The sequence below is a fragment of the Ictalurus punctatus genome, chromosome 2, assembly GCF_001660625.3.
Source record: "Ictalurus punctatus breed USDA103 chromosome 2, Coco_2.0, whole genome shotgun sequence".
In the NCBI taxonomy this organism is placed as follows: domain Eukaryota; kingdom Metazoa; phylum Chordata; class Actinopteri; order Siluriformes; family Ictaluridae; genus Ictalurus; species Ictalurus punctatus.
In genome coordinates, this window is record NC_030417.2 from 28,323,116 (window position 1) to 28,348,204 (window position 25,089).

Sequence of the window (25,089 nt, forward strand, 5' to 3'; positions counted from 1 at the left end):
GTCAGGAAGAGAACGGGTTTTTATTTTGTATTTGTGTGACGTCATATTTGTGCGACGCTGCCCCTTCTGAACACATGTATACTGCGCGAGGGAGAATGTGCTCCGTTGAAATTGTAATTCTGTAACTTTAAACAAGCAAATAAATAAATACACTTTCTCACAAAAGGTCTGAAAAGGTGTGGCCATGGCAGCCAACACTCTGCGGTTTAAAACAAAGTAAGTTTAATACTTCCTCTTAAGCAAATGATGTTAGATATACGTATGTATTTGTATGGTAAGATGGTGTAGCTAAATCTCTGGCCATATAGCTAGTTAAGGTAGCAAAGCTTTTCACAAGCTGATCAATCACATGTGTTGCTTGAATTTAACACTAAACTCTATCTGCTTTTAGCTATACTGTCTCCAGCAAAATCGAGCCGTTCTACAAGGGAGGGAAAGTACAGGTAAATAAGTGTACTACTATAGCTGGTGCAGCTGTGATTAAACGACGATTAATCAATCTTTTTATGTGTTATTTTGTTTTCCTCACCTCACATGAAGATAAGCCATGATGAAAAGTACATCTTTTGCACGTCTGGGCCACGAGTCAACATTTTGCAGATTTTCACTGGCAAAATTGTTCACAGTATTGAACAGGTAAATGTGTACAACACTCTTTTATAGAGGTTTCCAACCCTCTTCCTAACATTTACAAGACAGGGGGTACTCCAGAACCATGGATGGGAACCTGTGGTCTATAGATACACATGAATACATTATAGTTCATTCTGTTTTTTCTATCTAGGATGATCAGGAGGACATCACCTCGTTCTCTCTCAGCCCTGATGATGAGGTTGTTGATTCCCCCTTCTGTCATTCAGATTCCTTTTCTATAACTTTCTATTAACAAACCATGTTTCTCAAGAGATGAGCAGTAAGATTGCTGTGTTTGTATATTTTTGCAGATACTGGTGACTGCCAGCAGGGCCCTGCTTCTGAAGCAGTGGGACTGGAAGCAAGAGAAGTGCACTCGCTCATGGAGGGCGATTCACAACATGCCTGTGGCCAGCATGACGTTCGACTGCACCTCTACTCTCTTGGCAACTGGTAGGACATGGTTTAATCTTCCTGCAGGATATACACAGTTGTCCCAGTAAAGGCAAATATAAACCTCATGTGTTTTTATAGGGGGTTGTGATGGCACTATAAAGCTGTGGGATGTACTCAAGCAGTACTGCACACACAATCTAAAAGGCTCGTCTGGCGTTGTCCAGTAAGTAATGGAGCACAAATTCTTCTGACTGAGAAGCTTTCAATAATATATATGCTAAAAGTTCTATATGTAGGTGCTGTTCTTTTTATTACTAAATCTTGAAAATATATTTAAAAAAAATTTTTTTTTTTGCTTGGTTCAGTTTGGTGCAGTTCCATCCAGACATCAGCCTGCTGCAACTCTTCTCTTCCTCTATGGAGTGTGGAATCCGTATTTGGGACCTGCGCACCAGCAAGTGCGTCTGCATTCTGGAGAGCCACTTCAGCACGGTTACCTCACTGGCTTTTTCTCTCGATGGCCAAACTCTGATCAGGTACACTGAAGGGAATGTTGGCAATTTAAGGTTAAGTGAATATTCCAGCATGTTTCACTGTACTGGGAGAAAAAAATAATGGAAAGTTATTGCGGTATCATAAGGATGCTTTCATACCTTATGTTTGTTTTGGGTTTTTTTTTCATCCTCTAGTGCACATTTTACATGTAATGCTATGGAAAGTGACACCGCTTCTAAAGTTTAAGTTGCCTACATTTGGCTATTCAAAAAAGTTCTAAATGATATCAATTGGTTTTTTTTTTTTTTTTTTTTTTTTTTAAACCTCCTGACCAATCAGGACATTGGTTGATAAAAAGCAAGAAAAACAAACCTAGATGCCAGTGCTGCTGAACAGTTTGTCTTGTTAGTGAGTGAATGAGATTTATGATTCATTTTGAATTGAAAATTTCTCATTGCCAATATTCCAAGGTTGCAGTACAACTAATCATAAAAGCTTGGTTGTTTTGGGGACATACACTGGTTGCTGATGTGACGTCACACTTTAATGGTGGCTGCATCTTTATTCCTGATGATAAAAAAAAATCTAATATTCTAAGCTATCTAGGGTAGTTAATTGGTAGATACAGTGCTTTTATGGGGACATATTCCATTCTTGAAATATGTCAAACCCGTTGTTTGTGGTAATCACCCGTATATTACAAATAACATTACTACCGCATGTGATAACTTGATTTTCTGGCGATAATAAATGTTGAAAAAAGCACTTATTTTATACTAATGGTATATAAAATGTATTGTAACTGGTATAGACTATTTTCATTGTCACCTTACATTTTTGAAAAAATATATTTATTCATAGGTTTACTGTTGATGCTTTTATTTTAATCCTTTATGAACTTTTCCCTTTGTTGTGAAAATCTAAGCCAAATTGTGATGCTGTGTTTTGATTCCAGCTCTGGCCGAGACAAAATCTGCACTGTGTGGGATCTGAAAGAGAGGAAAGTGAAGAGAACTGTCGCTGTGTATGAGGTACGACTCTGCTCCAGAAATCTGTACATTGTATATTATACACACATTTATTTTTTTCATACTGTTAGTGTAAGTTTGTTTTTGCTTGGATAGTTGTAAATGGAGTGGAAATGGAGATCTGTCATTTGTCTGTGTGCTTTCTGTTTTTAGGCTGTGGAGGGAGTAGTCATTCTCCCAGAAAATGGGGATTACTCTAAACTTGGTGTGAAAAGCAAAGAGCTACACTTTGTCACCGCTGGGAGTAAAGGTAGACACCTCTCTTCTTTTGTAAAATACTGACTCACCTTACTGTTTAGTGACTTATTTCCTGGTTTAAATAAAGTACTTGATAAATGTTTGAATACCCAGTCTACCATGCTGTGTGTAGAAATGTTACGGTTTGCACAGAAAATACGGTACATATGTCTTTATACACTCATCACTGCTGAGTGTTTCTATTAGGCTTGTCATGATAATTATGTTATCGACTTATTGTGCGATATTTGGACATGACCTCAATCATTTTTGCTGACCTTGATATTGCTTATTGTTTTTTACATGCGTGTTTGTTTACATAATAATGAATATCACCAACGTTTTAGACATTCATGTTGCTTCTGTTTTCTCGTCTGCTCTAGGGCTGTCCAATTAAAATTCGAATGTAGCATTTAAGATAAAATTGTACATTTGGATGCAAAAACTGTGCATTCAAATTTAAGATGTGTAGCAAGCACTAGCACTGATTTTAATTAAAACATTCTAGGGATGCACCGAATGTTCGGCAACCGAAATTATTAATAAGTGGAAAGGCCGAATAAATTTGACCGAACAATGACGTTTGATGACGCGACCAAATAGCCTAGCAACCAGAGTGAGACGTGCGAATTTCATGACCTCCACTTCCTGCAGTGCGTTCGGAGCGATGAGGGGGCGTGCGCATGCACGTACTACGTGCACGAGCGCATGCTCTTCGGATGTTGACAACCGTGACTTTGTTTACTGTGGAGACGTGCGTTTGATTTGTTTCTGTTCCAGAGTATTCCGTCACGTCGCGAGACGTAAGGGAGTAGAGTACGGAAGCAGGTAAAGACGTATTTATTTAAGGGCAGGCAGACAAATCCAAATCGTGATCCAAAAAACGTAGTCACAGAAAACAGGGTCAAAACACAAAACAAGAAACATGAACTAGTACTATGGACTGGGAGCGGAACAACCAGCGGGGACTAAATGAACTAATCTATAGTTTAAACTAAGTAAATCTATCACGGTACATAACATTAACAACGTATCTAACTATACTATATCCACTATAATACTCCGCGAGGTGTACAGGGACGCGAGCGGTATATATCCCCAATATAATCAGCCGTATAGAACCCAATAGAACCATTTTTTGCGCACTTTTTAATGCACGTTTTTGTTGTAGGCTTCAGAGTGTTCCATTCTTTCAGCAGTCACTTATAGGCCTTACATCGGCTATTCAATGGGGACTCAAAGATGACCACATCAAAATATTTTTATTTGACTCATTTATTTATTTAAAGTTTTATTGTGCCTTGTTGGTAGCCTATCCCTGCTGGAATGAAAAAAAATGTTCAGTGTTAAATATTTTGAAATTGTAGTTTTTGTAATTGCTTTTTTTCTTTGAAAAGCAAGACAAAATAGTAAAAAGCACATTTTGACTATTTAATTTATGCAATGGTGAAAAAAAATGGTAAAATAAATGGAAAAAACACGAAAAAACGTATTCGGCTTCGGCCAAGAATTTTCATTTCGGTGCATCCCTAAAACATACTGTTGAAAAAATAATTACACACAAGATATTAAAAATGCTCTAACACATCTTTGTGAAGAAGAAAATCTAGAAAGAAGTTCTAGTGTTCCAAATAATCCAGTCATGGTCGATAATATCAGGGATTGAGCCACTTAAGCTGCGTGAGCTGAAGCTGAACAGCAGTAAACAGAAGCACTTTACTAGATGGTTATTTAACTCTCCCAAACGCATCCTATACACATGAGATTAATCAGACATAAACACATCTCAAACCTAATATTACAACTTGCTCCTGCACAAAATAACGTGAATTCGCAAGTGGACGAATGGTAAGCCACGCTGTGAATATGCTCTTTCTGTAACAACGCACTCAAACATGCACAATGTATAACTAGAGCATAAAGAATTCATTCACAGTATTGCGTTACAGTAGTAAACTCATTGTAATGTTATTATTTCAGGGGATCAGGTTTTCACAACAAGGAAAACAAAGTTTTCACATGTTTATGCTGATACGTGTTTACGTTAATATATAAAACGTGTGAATATTTGGTTTAAATTGGGCATCTTCTCATCAACTAAAATGCAGTTGACTACAAATTGAAGCAATTGACTTGAATTGAGTCCAATTGACTAAAACGAATAAATATGATGATGAAATATTGACTATTTAAGTTTTAATTTATTTTAAAATAAATTAAAACTTAATTTTAATTAAGTCTAAATGTAAATTATTTTCGTCATAAGACAAAAACTATTACTAAAAACAGAAGTGGCCTGAGAGCCTAGATTAAATCTTTAGATTTTATAATTTTATACACTTTAGTTTAAAAATAAATGGACTTTAACAGTCAGGGTTTTTTTTTTTTTTTTTTTTTTTGCAATAAACAATATAACAGGGTGCTGTTCACTTTGTATTTATTTGTTTCACCCTGTTGTGGACTGTCTTATTTATTTGTTTGTTTGTTTGTTTATTTATTTATTTATTTTTAATCAGCTGTTCCCCTAATTGAAATAATGTTTTTAGAAGTTGAATTTTGGACATATTTAAGTGAAAATTCAAATTTATAAATGTATGAATATATCAGTTGCATAAAATGGTCTTAAAATGACAATAATATCGTGTATTGCAATTATTTCTGGGACAGTATATCGTCTGACAAAATGCAGTTATCGTGACAGGACTAGTTTCTATGATGTTTTTATTTAACATTAATCTTATTTTAATGACAACAATTGGTAGCTGCCGTTATGAAACTACCTAGTGTGCTTCATATAGTTTATTCATTCAATCATTTTAAGAAACCGCTTTGTTGCTATGTAGACATAACATAGTGATCGGCTCTCTTGTTTGAGGCTTTCAATGTGGTATTATTATTGTGATCAGGCTCCTGTGCAATACTGTCCAGTGCATATGGGAGCACAAATTGCCTCCTCGTGTTTGCTAGGTGTGCTGAGGGTATGGGAGTCGAGCTCGGCACGGTGCGTGTTCACACAGACACTACCGAACACTGCGGTGTCCCAGTCCACACAGGAAGACGGGGATCCTCTTAGCTTGCAGTACTGCCTCTACCTGCCTCTTTGCAACCACCTGGCTACAGTCACCGCTGAGCACAACATCCTGCTCTATCAACTGCCCTGTCTCACTGTGCAGCAGCAGGTGAGCACCGATTACTCACAAACCCATCTCACATCTTCTCCTAGACACTTGGATTCACAGCATTGCCTGTGCGATTAAATTGAGAAGTTTGGCATGCTTGTCAATTTATGTGGATGCTAGACACCATAGTAGGAGTGGTGATCACACAGTCTACCGTCAACCAGTCCTGCCATATTAATAACATAAAAATGAAATAACATTTTCACCGCTTGCTGTAAACCTCATCTGCTGTCACTGCAGAAAACATGCATGATTCTTATTGGCTGTTTCTCACTATAGTCAGGTGGTAGCTGATAAAATGAAATTGTAACGATGGCTTCATTGACCTTTTATGAAAGTTGTTACATTGCCATGACTGTGCTACCAGCCACAAACTGTTATTAAACTGTTCTGGAGCTGTTATCATATATTTAAGAAAGGGTTCAAACCTTAAATCCCCCCCAGCTATGCCTCTGCTTAGCACAGCTGGATGACCGTTTTGTGCTTGCAGTGTAGCTGATTAGGATTTGTCTCTTGTCAAAAATGCATCCTCAGTAGTGCATCACACATGTGCAAATGCATTACATTTCAGCTTGCATACAGTGTGCAGTATTTCTTTTTCACTAGGTGCTGGATATGAGAAAAAACACTGATGAAAAAGCACTAAATGAGCAGCCTACTGAACTAACTTGTCCCAAGTTCCCATGCTAGTGATTTGTTCTCCCTTGTAGATGTATATTTATTAAGTTATAATACCGATTTTTATATAATTCAGGTGAAGGGAAAATTAGTTTTAGATTCAGCCTTAGTTTCCCCTGCTTAACTCACCATTGCATATGATGTAATATGTAATTATTACATGGGCGGCTGTTGCTCAGGTGGTGGAGCAGGTTGTCCACTATTCGTAGGGTTGGCGGTTCGATTCCTGGAACACATGACTCCACATACCGAAGTGTCCTTGTGCAAGACACTGAACACAAAGTTGCTCCCGATGGCAAGTTAGCGCCTTGCATGGCAGCTCTACTACCATTGGTGTGTGAGAGTGCGTGTGAATGGGTGAATGAGACATAGTGTAAATCGCTTTGGATAAAAGCACTATATAAGTGTAGACCATTTGATGTAATGTAATATAGCCCAGTGGCTTGGTGGTTAGCACCTCCACGGTCGGGGGTTCGAATCCTTCCTCCACCCTGTCTCCGCAGAGCTTGCACCTTCTCCCCGTGCTTTTTGGGTTTCCTCCAGATACTCTGGTTTCCTTCCCCAGTCCAAAGACATGTGCTGAAAGCTGATTGGCATTTCCAAATGTTCTGTCGTGTTTGAGCGGGTGTGTGAGTGTGTGCGTTTATGTCTTGCAATGGGTTGGCACCCCATCCAGGGTGTCCCCCTCATTGTGCCCTGAGTTCCCTGGGACAGGTTCCACCACGACCCTGTGTAGGATAAGCGGTATGGATAATATAATGTAATGTAATATAATATTGTAGGACCACTGTTTTAAAACAAAAAGTCTCATGCTTTTATTGTCTGTTTTGTGCTTTCTGTAGTTTGTGGGCTATAATGATGACATCCTGGATGTGAGGTTCCTGGGAAAAGAGGACAGTCACATAGTAGTGGCGACAAACAGCTCTCAGCTCAAGGTGTTTGAGCTGGCCACCAACAGCTGCCAAATTCTCTACGGACACACAGGTTAGTAACGGCCAGTAGGTGGCACTTCAGCAAGCTGTGGGTTTGTTTTGAGTCACGTACCTCCTGTGATCAGGACGGTTGTATACGTGTGCATGATGTTTACTATCTGAAAGTGAAGCCACAGTGGTAAATCTAGATTCATGCGTATAGTCAATCAGCAAAGTCATTTCAGCAAAGCTGTGTGTATTTCTCCTCCTTTTCAAATTCTTCTTTGCAAATTCCAATGACCTGATTTTTTTTTTTTGTAGACACTGTTCTGTCACTGGACGTGTTCAGAAAACATTGCATGTTTGCAAGCTGTGCCAAGGTGAGGGGATTTTTTTCCTCCAGTTTATCCCCTGAGTGATGAGATTAAATAAACAATTCCGAATACAGAGGTGTTTTGGAAGTTGCTACAGAGAAACTCCCTCTCTAAAGGTGTCCGTTTGTTTGTCTGTACAGGATAATTCTGTGCGGGTTTGGACGATGGACCCTGTGACTGGTCATGTACAGTGTGTGGCTCAGGGCCATGGCCACTCCAACGCTGTGGGCTCCATTTCCTGCTCAAGGTCACATATGAAAGCTTATTTCAATAGATGAGCAGCTCTCTCACATTGAAGAAAGGCCAGAGTATAAATATATGAAGAAGTGTAGTTATTAAAGTGCTGAATGGTGTTAAATCTATAATATAGTTTATACTTTTAAAGTGTTCTTAAAGAGGCATTTATTTAACATTTATGGGAGTCTTGGGCATCACTGCTTTGTAACAGTCAGTAAGTTTTCCACTTTGGTAGAGTTTTCAGGACAGGATTTTGTGCTTTGCCGTTTCTCAGTAACATGTCGAGAGAAAAAAAGAGAGGGTTGTTAGGGAACAACGGTTTGTAGCTGCTATGACATATTAATATAACTGACACTAACTCACCATTATACGTAACTATAAACAGATAAAATATGATTCATCATACTTTAATTAATGACAAAAATGTAAAAAATTAAATTAAATTGTTGGATAATTGCTGTGGTTATAAGAGGAATAAGCACTTCGGGACATAACATTCTTACATAATGCACCCATGTCACTTGCCAAAATGGTCCAAGTTATATATAATTTAGACTTGAAACTGGAATTTGAGCAAATTGAGTAAGTTTTGAGTAAGTTTTTTGAGTACATTTCTTTTATACAATAATTTGTTTTCTGAGTTCATTGTAAACACTATTTTGGTTTTAAAAGGCTTGTAAGTGGAAGCACCGACAATAAAAATGCTTCATCTAGTCGCTAAGTATTCATAGCGTAGTATTTTAAAATAGAAAACGGATATTAAAACTAGAGTCTTAAATGAAGAGATGTGTTGCTATTGGTTCTTTTTTTTTTGTTGCATCGTTGATTTTGACACATGAGGCATATGCTCGTCTTAACCCCTTAATTAAATAGGAACTGTGGGTGGCTCCACTATTACACTCTTTTTACTCATATCTTTCCTGTTAATTTCCCAGTGATGATTCACATCAACTGCAATCATGAGGATCAGATGATAAAAGCAAAAGCTTATCAGTTTTTCTGTAATTGAAGTGACAGAATCCAGTGCTGTGGAAATGTATTTTATGATAAGATGATAAGGGAAAGGTGAAGCTGAATAATGTTTTAACAGCCTTGTTGTAGCACTTCCTGCTCAATATCTTTGTATGTGTGTAGGTTAAAGAAGGCCTTCCTGGTGTCTGGAAGTCAGGACTGCACTATTAAAATATGGGATCTGCCTGATATTCTTCCTGGTCTGGGCGTCGAGCCAGCACTGCTTACTGCTCGGAACACTGAGAAGGCCCATGATAAAGTGAGTCATTGTTTTGAATGCTTTCTTTGTTATAACTCAGCGTGTGAGTTCCTCAGTAATGCATTTGCGGACCATTTGCTTTTTTATTTCATGGAGGAAAATTTCCTTGGTAAGAAGGAAATAGTGTCAAGTATCAGGCAGGCCTTTGTGTCTCAAACTGAAAATGAATGCTTTGTTCACGTTTAAAGAAAACATGACCTTAAATTACACAAGTTTATTGCTGCTGAAGAATTTACTTCACTTGTATTTTAAAACCAGCTTGAGTGAACGATTGTTTATGCTTAAATAGCTTATCAAAACAATAACAGGCAAACTAATATGATCCTTATCTGGTTTCATCAGTTAAAAGCATATACTATACAGGTGCATCTAAAAAAATATATATATTTTATATCGTGGAAAAGTTAGTTTTTTTTCCGTAATTTAATTAAAAAAGTGGAACGTTCATATATTCTAGGTTCATTACACATAAAGTGAAATATTTCAAGCTTTTTTTTGTTTAATGTTAATGATTAAAGCTCAGGGAAATCAAAAATCCAGTATCTCAAAATATTAGAATAATCTCTGCAGTATAAAGTGTGGTAAAATCTTATAAAACATTTATAGGGTTGTTTAGTGCATTCATGTGATTGATCTGCTGTCTTTTATTCGTTCCTTATCTGTATATGTGCAGAACCATAACTCATTCGAAAGCTCTTATCAGACATTTCATAAGTTGTGATGCATTTGTTGTTTTTAGGATGTAAACAGCGTGGCTGTCTCGCCCAACGATAAGCTGCTAGCTTCTGGTTCTCAGGACCGCACTGCCAAGCTGTGGTCTCTGACTGACATGAGTCTGCTCGGGGTGTTTCGAGGTCATCGCAGAGGCATCTGGTGTGTGCAGTTTTCCCCTGTGGACCAAGTGCTGGCCAGTGCCTCAGCTGATGGTGCAATCAAGCTCTGGGGCCTTCAAGATTTTAGTTGCCTCAAGGTATTTCACATGGATCACGTAGGTGGCGGTTTAGCGGTTTACAATGAAGCTGATAAAAAGTGGGGGAAAATGTTTGTTTGGAATACATGTCTGTAGCTCTTCATGTTCGTCATAAAGGTTAAATGTTGTCGATTCTAATCTTATTTTCTGCAGACGTTTGAAGGACACGATGCCTCTGTGCTGAAGATAATATTTGTCAGCCGAGGCACTCAGATAGTTTCTGGGTAAGCCACACGTTTCAGCCACTATTAATAATGCTAATAATGGAAAACACCTACACACGCATACACACCCCCAGACACACACATGACAATAGAAAAATCTTTGGCAGCTAAGTGGAAGATGTCTTATCTGATTTCTCTTACAACACCACCTTATGATCACAGCTCACATGTTTATCAGTATAATAAATTGCTCAAAAACGGTTTGGTGTTTTTTGGGGGGTTTTTTGCCATGCCCCCATGTACACTCAGCAGCCAGATTAATAGGAATCTGAACCTCCGCATGGATGTAATTATCCAATTGACCAGTCATGTGGCAGCAGCACAACACACAAAATCCTGCAGATACAGGTCAAGAGCTTCAGTAAATATTCACATCAAATTTCAGAATGTTGAATGACGTTTATTCCAGATAAGCTGGTTTGTCCAATTTTGGCAAATCTGCGCCCACCGAAACCGTAGATTCCTGTTCTTGACTTTTCTGCTCACCATGGTTATAAGGGGTGGCTATTTAAGTTACTGTACTCTGTACTCTTTCTGTCAACTTGAATCAGTCTGGCCATTCCTCTCAGACCTCTGACATTAACAGAACTGCTGCTCATATGCTGCATGCATAATTCTATGTAAACTCTAGAGACTGAATGCCAGTTTCTGAAATATTCCAATCAGCCTGTCTGAATCCAAGAGCCATGCCATGGTCAACATCACTGAGATCACACTTTTTCCCCATTCTGATGTTTTATGTGAATGTTACATGAAGCTCTTGCGCTAACAGCATGATTTTATGCATTGAGCTGCTGCCACATGATTGACTGACTGGATAATTGTCTTTATCTCTGTCCTCTGTTGTACTGTAGCGGTTCTGACGGCCTTGTGAAGCTCTGGACCATTAAGACCAATGAGTGTGTGAAGACCTTTGATGCACACCAGGACAAAGTGTGGGCTCTGCATGGCAACAGCAGCGATGACCTTATAGTGACCGGATCTGCTGACTCCAACATCACAGTGTGGAAGGTCTGATCATCCAGGGCGTTTTTTGTACCACTGCGTTAAGTTAATTGAGGTGTTGCTGTGGTCAAGTTTAACGCTGGGCAAAAGACAGAGACATGCATTAACACAGGAACTGGATTACTGACTAACTACTGAATAAAGTTAATTAATATAGGAGACAAGGAGACATTTATACGGTGTCGCAGCACTTTGGTCTTGGACTAGGGCTTTAGTTTGTATTATTTCTTTGTAGGTAATGTTGTTTAAAGGGAATTTTAGACAACAAAAAGGTGGACAGATCATGTTAACAAGGCTCAAAAGAAGCAATTAACATAATGTAACTAAAAAGAATTATGAGCTAAATATGTGCTTGAATACAAACCAGTGGAAAATAAGTGATTTCCCTCATGTGTCTGTCTTCTCCTTCCAGGATGTCACAGAGGAAGAGCTAGCAGAGGAGCAGGCGAAGCAAGAGGATCAGATTCTGAAGTAAGGTTCCTCTATGGTCTTCACTGTGCTCATGTTACAGTCAGAACAATGTGAAGTACTGTATGTAAAATATCCTGTATCCTTAGAATGATACTGTAGCTAGTAGTTGCTAGCCATTCAGGAGTATCCATAGCACTGATTGCTAGAGCTGTTTCGCAAGCCAGTGTTAGGCTGGAGTTACATTACACACTGCAATATGAGTTGACGTTTGGCACAGGTAGTTCAGGTTAATGGAGTGCCAGTGGACTCACTTCTGTGCAACTGAACAATTATGCAACTGTGTTTACCCTAACATATTTAAGACATCTGTTCTCATCTGTGGTTCAAAGGAGTTATGAAGGAGTTCTCTCCCTCAAACTTGTATTTTTTTGTTGTTTTTGTTTGTTTGTTTGTTTGTTTGTTTGTTTTTTGGTGTCTTTGATAAGCAGCATTGTATTATATGGGTTAACTCTTCATTTCAGGCAGCAGGAGTTGTCCAATCTGCTTCATGAGAAGAACTTTTTGAAGGCTCTGGGCATAGCCATTTCACTGGATCAACCTCAAACTGTGCTTCGAGTCATCAAAGGTACAGTCATCAGCCCTTACAGACTAAGACTACATAGCTACTGCAGAAATCGGACTACGTAGCCTGTCTCAGCCCAGGGTTGTATTTGTGTTTGTTTTGGATTTTTACTTATGTTCTCATCAATTTAGTCACCTGCAAATTCCCACACACTAGCCAGCTCTCCCTTATCATACGGGACCCTCTAACCAGTGAGGATAAAGCCAGCCAACCACACTGCTACCCATGCTGCATTCCTCTGAGGAAATCACTATCTACCCTCTTCCCCATACGTGAGCTCGATATCTTGATAATTCGGCGAGATTATGCACATCCAAAACATTTAGTATAATTCCAACATAAACAGAAATGTCAAAGTCTGAAGCAATCCTTCAGACAATGTGCTGCAAGCATGGCAGCCATACTGTCTGTAATGTACTTGCCACTGTTGTAACAAGATTGGCATAATGGCTTTATATACCTTTTCTGTAAAGCTGCTTTGAGACAATGTCTGTTGTAAAAAGCGCTATACAAATAAAATTGAATTGAATTGAATACCATCTACGTTGGTACCACTGGCACTGTTTCTGCTGTTTTGCCAGATACACAATGATGTAGCCCAAACCCAACAACCTTCACTATTTATTTACTTTGGGCACTATCAGAGGAAGTGGTCAAAGTAGGTATTCCAGTAAGCTTTATCCCATCTACTGTACAAAGTTTTTAGTCCTGCAGTTGTAGAAAGAAAAAAAAGATACGCAGGAGAGTACGAACCACGATGCTTACATAGTTAGCATATTTGGGTAAGTTTCTTTGACCAACTCAACAGGTTTAACAGCTGTCTTGCTTGTTGAGTCATACTCGTCTAAGAAGAATTTTTGTGCTTCAGGAATGGAAACTGTCACCTGTTATTTAAGTGTCTTATGTAAAGGCATATTTACCTGTCCCAGTTTTTTTATTGCATTGGTCATTATAAAAGAAGCCATTCATAATATAGGATTACAGCTGCATTCACAGAACATATATAACATGTGTAATAATTGCATAATAACAAATTGTTATCCTTGTAAAAGAAAAAAAATTCTTTTGAGAAAAAATTTCAAATTTTTAAAATGTCAGTTTATAAAGTCTTTTATAAAGTACATATTTGAAGCTGGGTTTCCAACACAAAGGTGTTACTTGAGAGCCCTGCCAAGGCACTATAACTCAAATAACCACTCTTTACAAAAGAAGTGAGCAGAAAAACATGTCAGAATGCTCAACACAACAAACTTTGAGGCTGGATGGGCTAAAGCAGCAGAAGACCAAAAGGAGTGTTCCACTCCTGTAATTTGTGCTAGATTAAATTTATTACAAATACAATCAGATGGAATGTTTTTATTTATTTATTTATTTATTTGAGACAAATCTTTGATTGAAGTAATCTGGATCAGTCGTATGTCGAGGAATTCAAAACACTATAGGTTTAATACGTTTTTACACGGTTTGTACATGGTGCTTGAAGTACTTGAAGGTGGCCTTTTGAAATGTAAGTACTGGAAAACCTTGAAAATAGCTATTTTTTATCTAGTGGTGCTTGAAGTATAAAATGTAAATGAAAACAAAATGACTAAATAACTTTTTAAAGTGATTGTATTCGTGTTCTATCGAAAATAATCTTTTCACTTAAAATATGACACCTCACTTCAGCCCTTCCCCTCCTCCCGCTATTCACTCGCTCATTTATACAGAGACCGCTCCGGTCCACTTCTCAGACCTGTTTAGAGCGATTGTATCCCCCCAGCCCCCCCCAAAAAAGGCCCCTGGCAACAAATCTAGTGACTGTTTGGGCAACCTTAGCTACTTTCCATAGAAGAGAATCGCCAGTACTGCCCCGCGAGCACGAGGTTCTGCTTTCCCGCCGCATATATACCTCTCTTTGCGGCCCCTCTGTTCTGTGAGGGGCAGAGAGGGACCGCTTTTAGTAGTACAGTGCAGCAGCTTGGAAGTGACTGCTGGTTAACATGTTGTCATAATGGGCTGTGTTTCAATTCAATTCGGTTTTATTTGTATAGCACTTTTTACAATAGACATTGTCTCAAAGCAGCTTTACAGAAATATATAAACACGGTATACAGATATTAAAAGTGCAAATCCATACAGAGGTAGGGCATCTGAAACGGCTTATGCAGGTCCGGAGAGCAGAAAGGATCAGGATCTCTAGTATCTCCATAAAATTGTGTGGCTCGACAGAAGGAGAGAGGGAGACAAAAGATTATTAGGACTGTGCTTAGCATAACAGAAAGTCTAGTCAGGGTAGGCTTGAGTAAACAAATATATTTTAAGCCTAGACTTAAACACTGAGACTGTGTTTGAGTCCCAAACACTTATTAACCAGGGTTCGGGGTTCGAGTCCCACCGGGGCTATGTGTATGCAGAGTTTGCATGTTCTCCCCGTGCTGCGGGGGTTTCCTCCGGGTACTCTGGTTTCCTCCCCCAGACCAAAGATGCATGGTAATAATGCATTATTATGGTAGGCTGATTGGCATGTCTAAAGCGTCCATAGTGTATGAATGGGTGTGTGAGTGTGTTGGACTGGCCCCCTGCCCGATGCTCCCTGGGTTCCCAGGTTCCCTGTGATGTTCCATAACTGTGGGGCTCTATAAGAGAAGGCTGCTGTAGCCTTCGCTATTCGAGGTACCGTCAAATAGCCTGCATCTTTTGATCTAAGTAGGCATGGCGGATCATAGAAAACCAAAAGGTCACTTAGGTACTGTGAGGCCATTTAGTGCTTTATAGGTTAATAATAGTATTTTATAATCAATGCAAGATTTCACTGGGAGCCAATGCCAAGAGCCATTTCAGTCATTATTTCATACTCATTCTGTCTGTCAACAGAAACAGAACAATATGTAAATGAGAACCGCTTTGTTGGGAATTTGACTGTATTAAAATACAGTGAATGTGGACATTTTGCTCAAAAAAAAATGTTAATCCCCCTATGTATGGGGACTTTTGGGACACCCTGCATATTGACTTTATGGTGAAGATGAAGCAAAACGGGACCATATAAACATTTATTGTGCATTATTATTATTATTATTATTATTGTTGTTGTATTTTGGAATTTAAAAAGAAGAAAATCAAGAATATGTTTGAATGACATTTCTTGTATCGTCCTTGAAGACGAAAACAAATAGTGCTTGGAAAGTCCTGGAATTTCATTATGAAGCATTTATACGAACCCCGTTTTAAAGACACTGGAATGCCATGACTTAACAGAAATTCATTGTCTTGATTAAGTACATGTAGAAATAAGTAACCCTGTTAATTATTATGTAAGTTTTAATTTCAAGTGAAACTTCAACTACAGTTGACAGTGAGAGGAAATGAAAATAAAAGTTTGTGTTGTCATTTCTAGGAAACTGCTGTGGAGTGAGACAGACGCACTGACAAAAAATGTGGGCGTGAGCTAGGGGTTAAGCAGGAGCTAAGCAAATAAAAGATTTGTTGAATAATTAATTATTTATATAACATTTTAATTGTTGAATTTAATGATTAATAATATAGTTAGTCTTTATTAGTAATATTAACTCACTATCCATCATACTCAAAATATCTGTGTGTGTGTGTGTGTGTGTGTTGATCTTGGTGTTTGAAATCGACAATCTCAATACCCATCCATGCAAGTTTTTATTTGGTGGAGGTTAAAAAAGTTCAATCAAAACTACACAACGTGAACCACTGTGCTCACTCGTGTACCACAGTGGTTCCCAGCCTTAGTCTTGGAGAGGCACTGCCCTGCACATTGGTCTTTTCCTTGTCAAACATACACACAATGTCTCAGTAAGGATGTTAATAAGTCCATTAGTTGGATCAGATTGGTCAAAGCAGTATGAAATCTTGAAGTTGTCAAAAAAGCAGGACCTTAATGAGAACCAGGCAAGACTGAAATGTAGGCACAGTATACATGTGTGTTCGATCTCAATTATAGGGAAATGTAGATCTTATTTTTTCCGTATTTAAAATCTTCATCTTGTCTTCCATGGACTAAAAAAGGGGTAATAAATGAATAAAAATGGGCATTTCAGAGCTCATTATGAAACTTTGTCTCATTTGCACTAGTGGATCCCTCGCTTTGTCACTGGCTGACAACTTTACAATGAGCACGTTGACACTGTTCAGGAAAATACTCAGAGATGGCGAAATAACACCTCACAGTCAGAAATTCAGTCAGCTTGGAATTCAGCCAACACTTTTGTTGCAGTTATAGTGGTTTGAGTGGTTTCTCTTTAATGATGACAGCTGTTGCTGTTAAATTGTTGTTAATAACTGGTTGCCATCACGAACGTCTTATGAACGAGTAATGTGCTGCACGCATGGCAGCCATACTCTCTGTAAAATACACTGTTGTAACATGATTGGCATAATGGCTTTATATAGCATCTACGTTGGTACTGCTGGCACTGTTTCTGCTGTTTTCACAAGATACACAATGATGTAGCCCTAACCCAACAACCTTCACTATTTACCTTGGGCTATATTAGAGGAAGTGGTCAGAGTAGGTATTGCAGTAAGCTTTATCCCATCTACTGTACAAAGTTTTTATATGCAGGAGGGTACGAACCATGCTGCTTACGTAGTCGCCATGTCTGCATGTGTACGTGCTGGAGTCCATGTGTGGAAGGTGTGTTATAACACTAAATGGCTTTTTTCCACTTGGCATATTTGGGTAAGTTTCTTTGACCGACTCAACAGGTTTAACAGCTGTCTTGCTTGTTGAGTCATACTCGTCTAAGAAGAATTTTTACGCTACAGGAATGAAAACAGTCACCTGCTATTTTAACGTGTCTTATGTAAAGGCATGTTTACCTGTCCCAGTTTTTTTATTGCATTGGTCATTATGAAAGAAGCCGTACATAAAATAGGATTACAGCTGCATTCATAAACTCATAAAACACACGTAATAATTTCATAATATTAAATTGTTATCCTTGTAAAAAAAAATACTTTTACGGTAACATTTAGAATTGAATATATCAGTTTATAAAGTCTTTTTATAAAGTACATATTTGAAGCTGTGTCTCCAACACAAAGGTGTTACTTGAGAACCCTGCCAAGGCACTCTAACTCAAATAACCACTCTTTACAAAAGAAGTGAGCAGAAAAACATGTCCGAAAGCTCAACACAACAAACTTTGAGGCTGGATGGGCTAAAGCAGCAGAAGACCAAAAGGAGTGTTCCACTCCTGTAATTTGTGCTTGTACAAGGTGCTTGAAGTACTTTAAAATTTAAGTACTGGAAAACCTTGAAAATAGCTATTTTTTTATCTAGTGGTGCTTAAAGTGTAATCTATTTATCTTTAATGATGACAACTGTTAAATTGTTAATAAATGGTTTCCATCACACACATGTTCTGATGTTGCTAATGATTTCTGTGTTGGCAGAAATCCAGCAAGAGGAAGGGGCTGGACAGCATCTGCAGAAAACCATCCTTAGGCTAAGGCAGGACCAGAAAGGTGAGCGCTCAGCACCAATCACTGTATTTCAGTATAGAACATCATTCATTTCAATAATGTCATTAAAAATTATAAAAACAACCGTGATTTATTATTATAGTACTGTTATATTTGTATTACGAGTCACAGTAAAATTGTCTAACCCTTGTTTATTCTATTCCCCCTTGAAAGCATTGACCCAGGCTCTCTCTTTAATTAATTAATTAATTAATTAATTAATTAATTAAAATTCTCAGTTCACTTTTTTTTCTGTTGGCATTTTGATCTTCCTGATGTCAAGTAATTATGGTAAAAAACAATTGAGTTCACGATCATGTGACTAAAATCATAACGTGAATTTTAGGGGGGAAGTCTGTTTTATTTTTGCTTGTGAACATTTCTGTTCAGGTTTGAGTAGAGCAGGACATTAAGGTAAATGTGAACCTGACAGTGATTATGTTCAGGTTTATAGGAAATCATCCAGTAAATCAGTCGTGTGCTTGTATGTTTAGAGTCTCTGCTGCGATACTGTGTGGTGTGGAACACAAATGCACGGAGCTGTCTGAGTGCCCAGGCAGTGTTACAGGTTCTGCTGACTCACCTGAGCCCAGACGACCTGCTGCAGTTCCAGGGAGTGCGCACTCATCTAGAGGGCCTCATCCCTTACACTGGTTAGTAAACTTTGTGGTGTGAACATGCTGTTCAAATTGTCCATATATAATTTCCTTTTTACACATGAAAACACCCTAACTCAAGCAACCATTAAAGTGTAAGATTCCAGCAAGGACTGATTATAAAAATCCATAAATTCCTGTAAAAGTTTGACTCCTGATTCACATCCATGTCTTGTTTGGTGAAATGGTGGTTTTAGTAGCTTAAACCTCAGTGACCTCAGATGACGCCGCCTTTTCTGCTGTACGGAGCAGTCTGGTACAGTGTCCACATTTAGTTTTACAGCATATACTTATTGTGCACTATATATATATATATATATATATATATATATATATATATATATATATATATATATATATATATATATATAATCTATATTTGATTTTATACGTTTTATATTAGAATATTTTATAATTTAATGTAATATTATAATCTCAAAATGAACATGATAAAGATTATTAGTAGTTGCATAAGTAATATTAATATTACCAGTTTAGATTTAGATTCTTTTTCATTTATTCTATTTCTAAATTATCTGTCGATTACAACTGCAATTTACGTAGTTAATAAAGTTTTGAAAAAGGTGTTGGTCTGTTATTGCTTACTCTCAAACAGCCATAAACAGCTGTTCCTGTACAATCTTCTATTTATTTTGTGTCTTGAAATAAATAACCACACCAAAAACAGTTTTACAAATGAGTTCCACAGACACCGGAGTCTCCTTCAATAAATGTTAAACATTCTCCTTAGAAAAACCTCTTACCAAAGTAACTTATTAAACATTGTTCTTTATCTTTGTTCAATAATGTTTTTAAAACCTATTTTTGTTCACACTTTAATTACATTGGCATCTCTATAAAACATGTTAGAAGTAACGTATAATGTTCAACCCTTTGATTTGCCTTGCAGCTGTGTCAAAGTTAAACCCTTTCTGACTAACAAGAAATGAGAATTCAGAGAGAATTATGGTACAGTTTAAAATAACAGATGGAATGATAGTGCTCGATTGTGGAATCTGAAACAAATTGCTATTTTTTTAAGTAGGTTCTGGCAAAGCACTTTAGTAAGGCGTAAACATGTAGGGGATACAGTATTATAATGTTATGTCATGAAATGTCATGTAAAGGGTTAATAATTTGCAGACCATTTTTGATCGTCATGGCTTTGCCTTTGTAGAGAGACACATGCAGAGGATTGGCCGTCTGCTCCAGGCCTCCATGTTCTTGGATTACATGTGGCAGAAGATGCGAGTGACGGGAAGCAAAGACAGGTGAGCAGAGCAGAACATGAATTTAACTGGATTTTCCAGACTTATTCAAGATCTTTCACACTAATCTGGATCTGTTTTATTATACCCTTATTATATACTTTTATTATTATACTTTTTCTTTAGTCCAAACTTTGTGTTTCTGCTTATATTTAAAGGGCTTATTAAAGCTATTAGAGTTATCCAGCCAAGAGTAGAAATGTTTTTCTGACTGACTGATATTAAAGGGTCATGAAACCTCCGTCTTTCAGCTCAAGTCTACTTCTCAATGTTTTTGAAAAATGCAGCTTAAATGGGCGTGTGTGAAGGCGGGAGGGGGAGTGGGCGTGGGCATGGCAGGGAAAGGCAGGTGAGGACGAGGGGGTGAGCCTTCAGAACACTCATCATAAAGTTGGATAGTGACAAAAAGTTTGAAGATGAGGCGGAGGACTTCTCTCCTCCTGAATCCCCAGGGCTAAATGGAGACACAATAGATAGCAGTGCAGGTCCTCTGCCCTATCTATTTGAACCATTAGCCGCTTTTGTGACTATGGCGGAAACAAAACAAAAGGCAGCGCGGATGGGAGAAATGTCGGAATGGTAGTTAGCTGATAGGCTTGATCTTTTCACGAATAAAAAGTCGAAGGCTCTTCCCTTCAAGGCAGACTGCATGGTTTTGTACGCGATGGCCTGCAGAGCTTTATATTATGGTTAAAAATTAGACACGTACCTCATTTGAAGGGATGGAAAAGTCCTCGGGACTTGGTACCAACCACATCCTTGCTTTCATGAGCAAATTCTGAAGTTCACCTTTCTCCAATTCTCATAGCTCTCCCGAGAAAACGCTAGGACTCTTACACCACTGAAACAAACACTTGCGACCCATTTGAACACCTCTCTCATCATCTACATCTGTAGGAAAGCACCACGTGCTGTCATGAATAATTAAGAGACAGCATCTTCTCATAGGATAAGAATATGGCTCATGAATAATTGAGACACCAACACCAGTGTACTACAGTACATTGCCATGTCACTGCCTGTGACGTGTGACATGATGAGATTTTAACCCGGACGACGGAAATAGCGGAAAAAAGCTAAAAATTAACCAATTTTCAACTACAATTAAAATTAATGGGTGCTAAGATTGTCTCTTATGATGTGCGATATGAACACCTCTGTTAAAAATCTCAGGAAATGTAGTTCGGTGTTTCATGACGCTTTAAAGACATAAACAGGGCTAGCCACACATCTATTATTTTCTAACACACAAATTTCAGATATATAGGTAATCAAAAAAGTCTCTTGTGTGTAAAATTAGTAAACCCCATCATGTCCTCCCATTTATTTTACCCTAATAAGAGTTAATGCATTAAATGTTTAATAAGGGCTCTTGACCGTATTAGCATTGAACGTACATATGCTAACCATTAAGTAAGCAAAAACAATGATGTTTTTTTGCAATAATACACTGGATTTAAACTATGCTACAATATATATAATGCAACCGCTACCATAATTTGAAGCTTACCTGCTTGAACTCCTTGAATGAATCCGGGTGTCAGTCATTAAGGTGCTTTAATAGGTTTTTGGTTAATTATGATGTTCCCTTTGTGATCCTCCTCAAATCCAAAGTATTTCCAGATGTGGCTCTTTGCACCTTTCTTGTCCTCAAGCTTTTGTGGGTTTGGGGCCACTGCAGCAGCAGGGGGGCCATTTGCCATGTTTTCTTGTTGCACGGTACACCCATGAAAAGTTCCTGACTGACTACCTATCAGACAGCGCGTCAGTACTGGGTTGACCCCGTACTCTGTACTACTGATACTTATGAAAATCTGGTACTGTCAACTTTTTTCTTTTCTTTTTTTCTTTTTGTCTTTTTTTTTCTTTCTTTCTTTTTTTTCTTTTTCTTTTTTTAGTACCAACTTGGCACTGAAGTACCAGTACTTTTGACAACCCTAGTAGTGGATTACTCAGCAATGTGTACATTTGACAGCTTTTTTCCCCTCAGCACCAGGTGGTTACCATAAATCCTTGTGTATATACACACATTTAAGCAATATCACATGAGCAAAGGTTGTACTAAATATCAGCATGAGATTCAGCCATCGGCTCGATGAACATGTGGCCACAATGGAGAAACAGAGGTAGCTGTAGTATGATTTTAGGGCAGTCCAAATGAAATTCATTCAGACACAAAAAGGCATGAGAACCATTTAATTAAGGAACTTGGACAGGTAAAAAAATAAATAAATAATTTTCACAAGTCAACCATGAGGTAGCCCTCTAACCATACGCCGTGACGCCTCATACATACACTTATTGTAGAAGGGGTTTCTGCAGCATCTATTAATCCTTCAAAATCAACAGAAAGATTTTATCAACAAGCACACATGACAACTTTTAATTGCAAACCCTCCTGCTTTTTTTGTTCAGCTGTTTTCTTCATATGCGAAGCAGATTCTGAACATTGTGCATTCCACACTGGAACGAAAGGTCACGCTGTCACACGAGACTTATTGTTTCAGTACTAGTACTCCGTATCATGCACATAATCAGGTAGACCAGGAAATCAGTTTATCTGAGTGCATTGTTTTATCTTAGATTTCTAGTGTTTATATGAAAGATTTCTTCAAATGTTCTTTGCATTTGTATAGTTTTGCTTATTTTGGATCCTTGTTATTTGTTGTTCGGGGTTTTTTGTTTAAGATATTACTCCTTATTTTGTGTTCACTTTGACGTATGCCGTCAGTTTAGATTTTATAGCTGAAAGATGTATTTAATATACTCTGCCCGAAGTCTTTGCAATTTTTGGCAACATTAGCACACAAAATGCACAAGATTGAAGATCCACTGGTTTTTCCATGTATTGTTTAAGTGATTCTATGATTGGGGTGCTATTTGTGTCTCACTGATATTATGCTTGCAGTGGTAGAATTTTCTATATTTCCATATAAATAAACATAATCAGATTTTCACAGAAGTCCTAAAAGTAGATAAAGAGAACCCAGTTAAACGAATGAGACAAAAATATTATACTTGGTCACTTATTTATTAAGAAAATGATGTCTGGTACTATTTTTATTTTCAGTGATATTGACTAAGGTCATTTTGAAATTTTAAGTAAATCATCGAATGTCCTTTATGGCTTTACCATGGATGCTTTTTAACCACATGTTGTATTTGTTAAATCGATGATTCAAAATCTCTAACCTATTAATGAGTTAAGAACACAATGTAGCCATTGTCAGCAAGGAAGCATTGTGGAAAAATGAGAAAATTTACGCAAAGTTAAATTTTTAAGAGCTACAAGGCACCCACGAAGCACCAGATCATGGAATCACAATCACCCATTACAATTTTTGTCAAGATTTAAAATTTATCCTTTTGACTGAAACAGTACATGTGTATTGACTCTTGACATGATTTTATAACAATCTGATAACTTTTTCTGCAGTGGGGAACTGCAGGGAGAAGAGATGGACACCAGTCCTCACGACATATTCATACTTGACCAGAAGCCAGGGCAGGAGAAACTGGGTAGACACCGGGAGAACGTCGATGATGGTGATGTGGAGGAAGTAGACAGTAGTGAAGAAAACTCAGAGGACAATGACAGTGTCAGTGCCATGAAAGGTGTCAGCACCAATGAAAGGGGGATGAATGGGGTCAAAAACAGGGGTCATGTATCCAGTGATGAGAGCTCAGATGATGATGATGATGTGGACATTTCCACAGTTGCTCCTGCCAAGGCTGCAGTGGCCACATCCTGTATTCTGACCAATACAAGTTGATCATTCTGATCACTAAGGTATAAAAATGTCACGTTCTCTGTATACAGTACTGAATGGTGTGGCTGTGTTGAACGAGAGCAAGCAGGAACCAGGTCTCTCTGTCGACAGCTAGTATTAAGCAGTATGTCGTCTAATTGTATGTACTACTATAAAGGACATGCTTTACCTTTTTTATATCATGATCCAAATAGAAAAAATAATATTAATAACTTGTGCCCTTTGTTGTCAGTCATTGAGGATTTAAAATAAATTCACTGGTTTAAGAAGGCCTTTTTTTATTGTTAAATAAGATGAAATATTACACATAAGATCCCTTGTGTGCTTTTGTATAGAAAAATCACTTTGTGTCCCAGATGGATCTGTAAATCAGACTAATCATTTCTGTCAAGCAACTTCACGGGGAAGATCAGTGGCATCCACATCATCCTGCGCTGTCCTAAGGGGATAAGAGAAATCTGATTACATAGCAGACCAGCAAAACATAGTCGGGTCCATAATTATTTGGACACTCACAAAGTGATTATTTTAGGTGTCTACCACAGTTTATTGGAGTTTAAATTCAATAATGAATAAAAAAAAAAAAGAAAGACATACTTTCAGATATAATTTAATTTCTAAATCGGGATGTAAATGTTTAAGGGACCAGAAGCTTTTGAGTGGACAAATGGTTGCTCAGCCGTTCTATGGCCAGGTGTGTTATTCCCTTATTATTGCACTTAATGAGTAAGCAGATAAAGGGTCTAACTGTAAACTCTCAATATGAAGTCCAAAGAGCTGTCACTGTCAGTGAAGCAAGACACGTATTGTGTCAGCAAGACAGTGAAAATAAACCCGTCAGAGTTTATTGGGGGGTATAAAAATGCTGTAAATCCTACACCGTCCACCCGATTTGGATGTAAATGCCCTCAAATTAAAGCTGTTTTTGTTTTGCATGTATATTACAAGGTATAGCATTTTAAGTCTGGTTACCCAGAATGCATGTAGATTTTGACAGCTGAACAAACTGAATTGATTAGGGTTTTGTCCAGTTTTGTGACATTAATTGTGAGAGAAAAGCACATAGCTGGTAAGGCTTTAAAGACATGTAGGCAGACTGACTGTTTTTACCAATATGTTTGTTCAACATTATCTTTTCAGGAAGACAGCTTAGGCAAGGTTAAATTTTAAATACGACATTTTCATTATTTTGCTGTAATATACAGGATATTATTGATTTCTTGAAGTTCAGAAGACAATATATGGTATAG

At 37.9% G+C, this 25,089-nt stretch overlaps 1 protein-coding gene across 1 annotated transcript; it reads left to right on the plus strand.

The window, feature by feature from the left end:
• Positions 1–24: 24 nt before the first annotated feature.
• Positions 25–24,152, plus strand: tbl3 (transducin beta like 3). The gene is made up of 23 exons (XM_017456365.3): positions 25–216; positions 392–443; positions 541–636; positions 785–832; positions 945–1,086; positions 1,168–1,252; positions 1,395–1,565; positions 2,480–2,555; positions 2,706–2,802; positions 5,757–5,968; positions 7,489–7,630; positions 7,879–7,937; positions 8,072–8,178; positions 9,303–9,438; positions 10,178–10,408; positions 10,562–10,632; positions 11,487–11,643; positions 12,050–12,108; positions 12,570–12,673; positions 18,077–18,148; positions 18,640–18,798; positions 19,979–20,072; positions 23,506–24,152. The coding sequence occupies exons 1-23, from the start codon at positions 185–187 to the stop codon at positions 23,840–23,842; spliced, it is 2,739 nt and encodes a 912-aa protein (XP_017311854.1). The 5' UTR covers positions 25–184; the 3' UTR covers positions 23,843–24,152.
• The last annotated feature ends 937 nt before the right edge of the window (positions 24,153–25,089 follow it).

Excerpts from the sequence above, each read along its gene's own strand:
- tbl3 (XM_017456365.3), top strand. The coding sequence starts at position 185 with ATGGCAGCCAACACTCTGCGGTTTAAAACAAA. Across the intron at positions 1,253-1,394 it reads GGCTCGTCTGGCGTTGTCCA|TTTGGTGCAGTTCCATCCAG; the intron begins GTAAGTAATGGA and ends TGCTTGGTTCAG. Across the intron at positions 9,439-10,177 it reads CTGAGAAGGCCCATGATAAA|GATGTAAACAGCGTGGCTGT; the intron begins GTGAGTCATTGT and ends TGTTGTTTTTAG.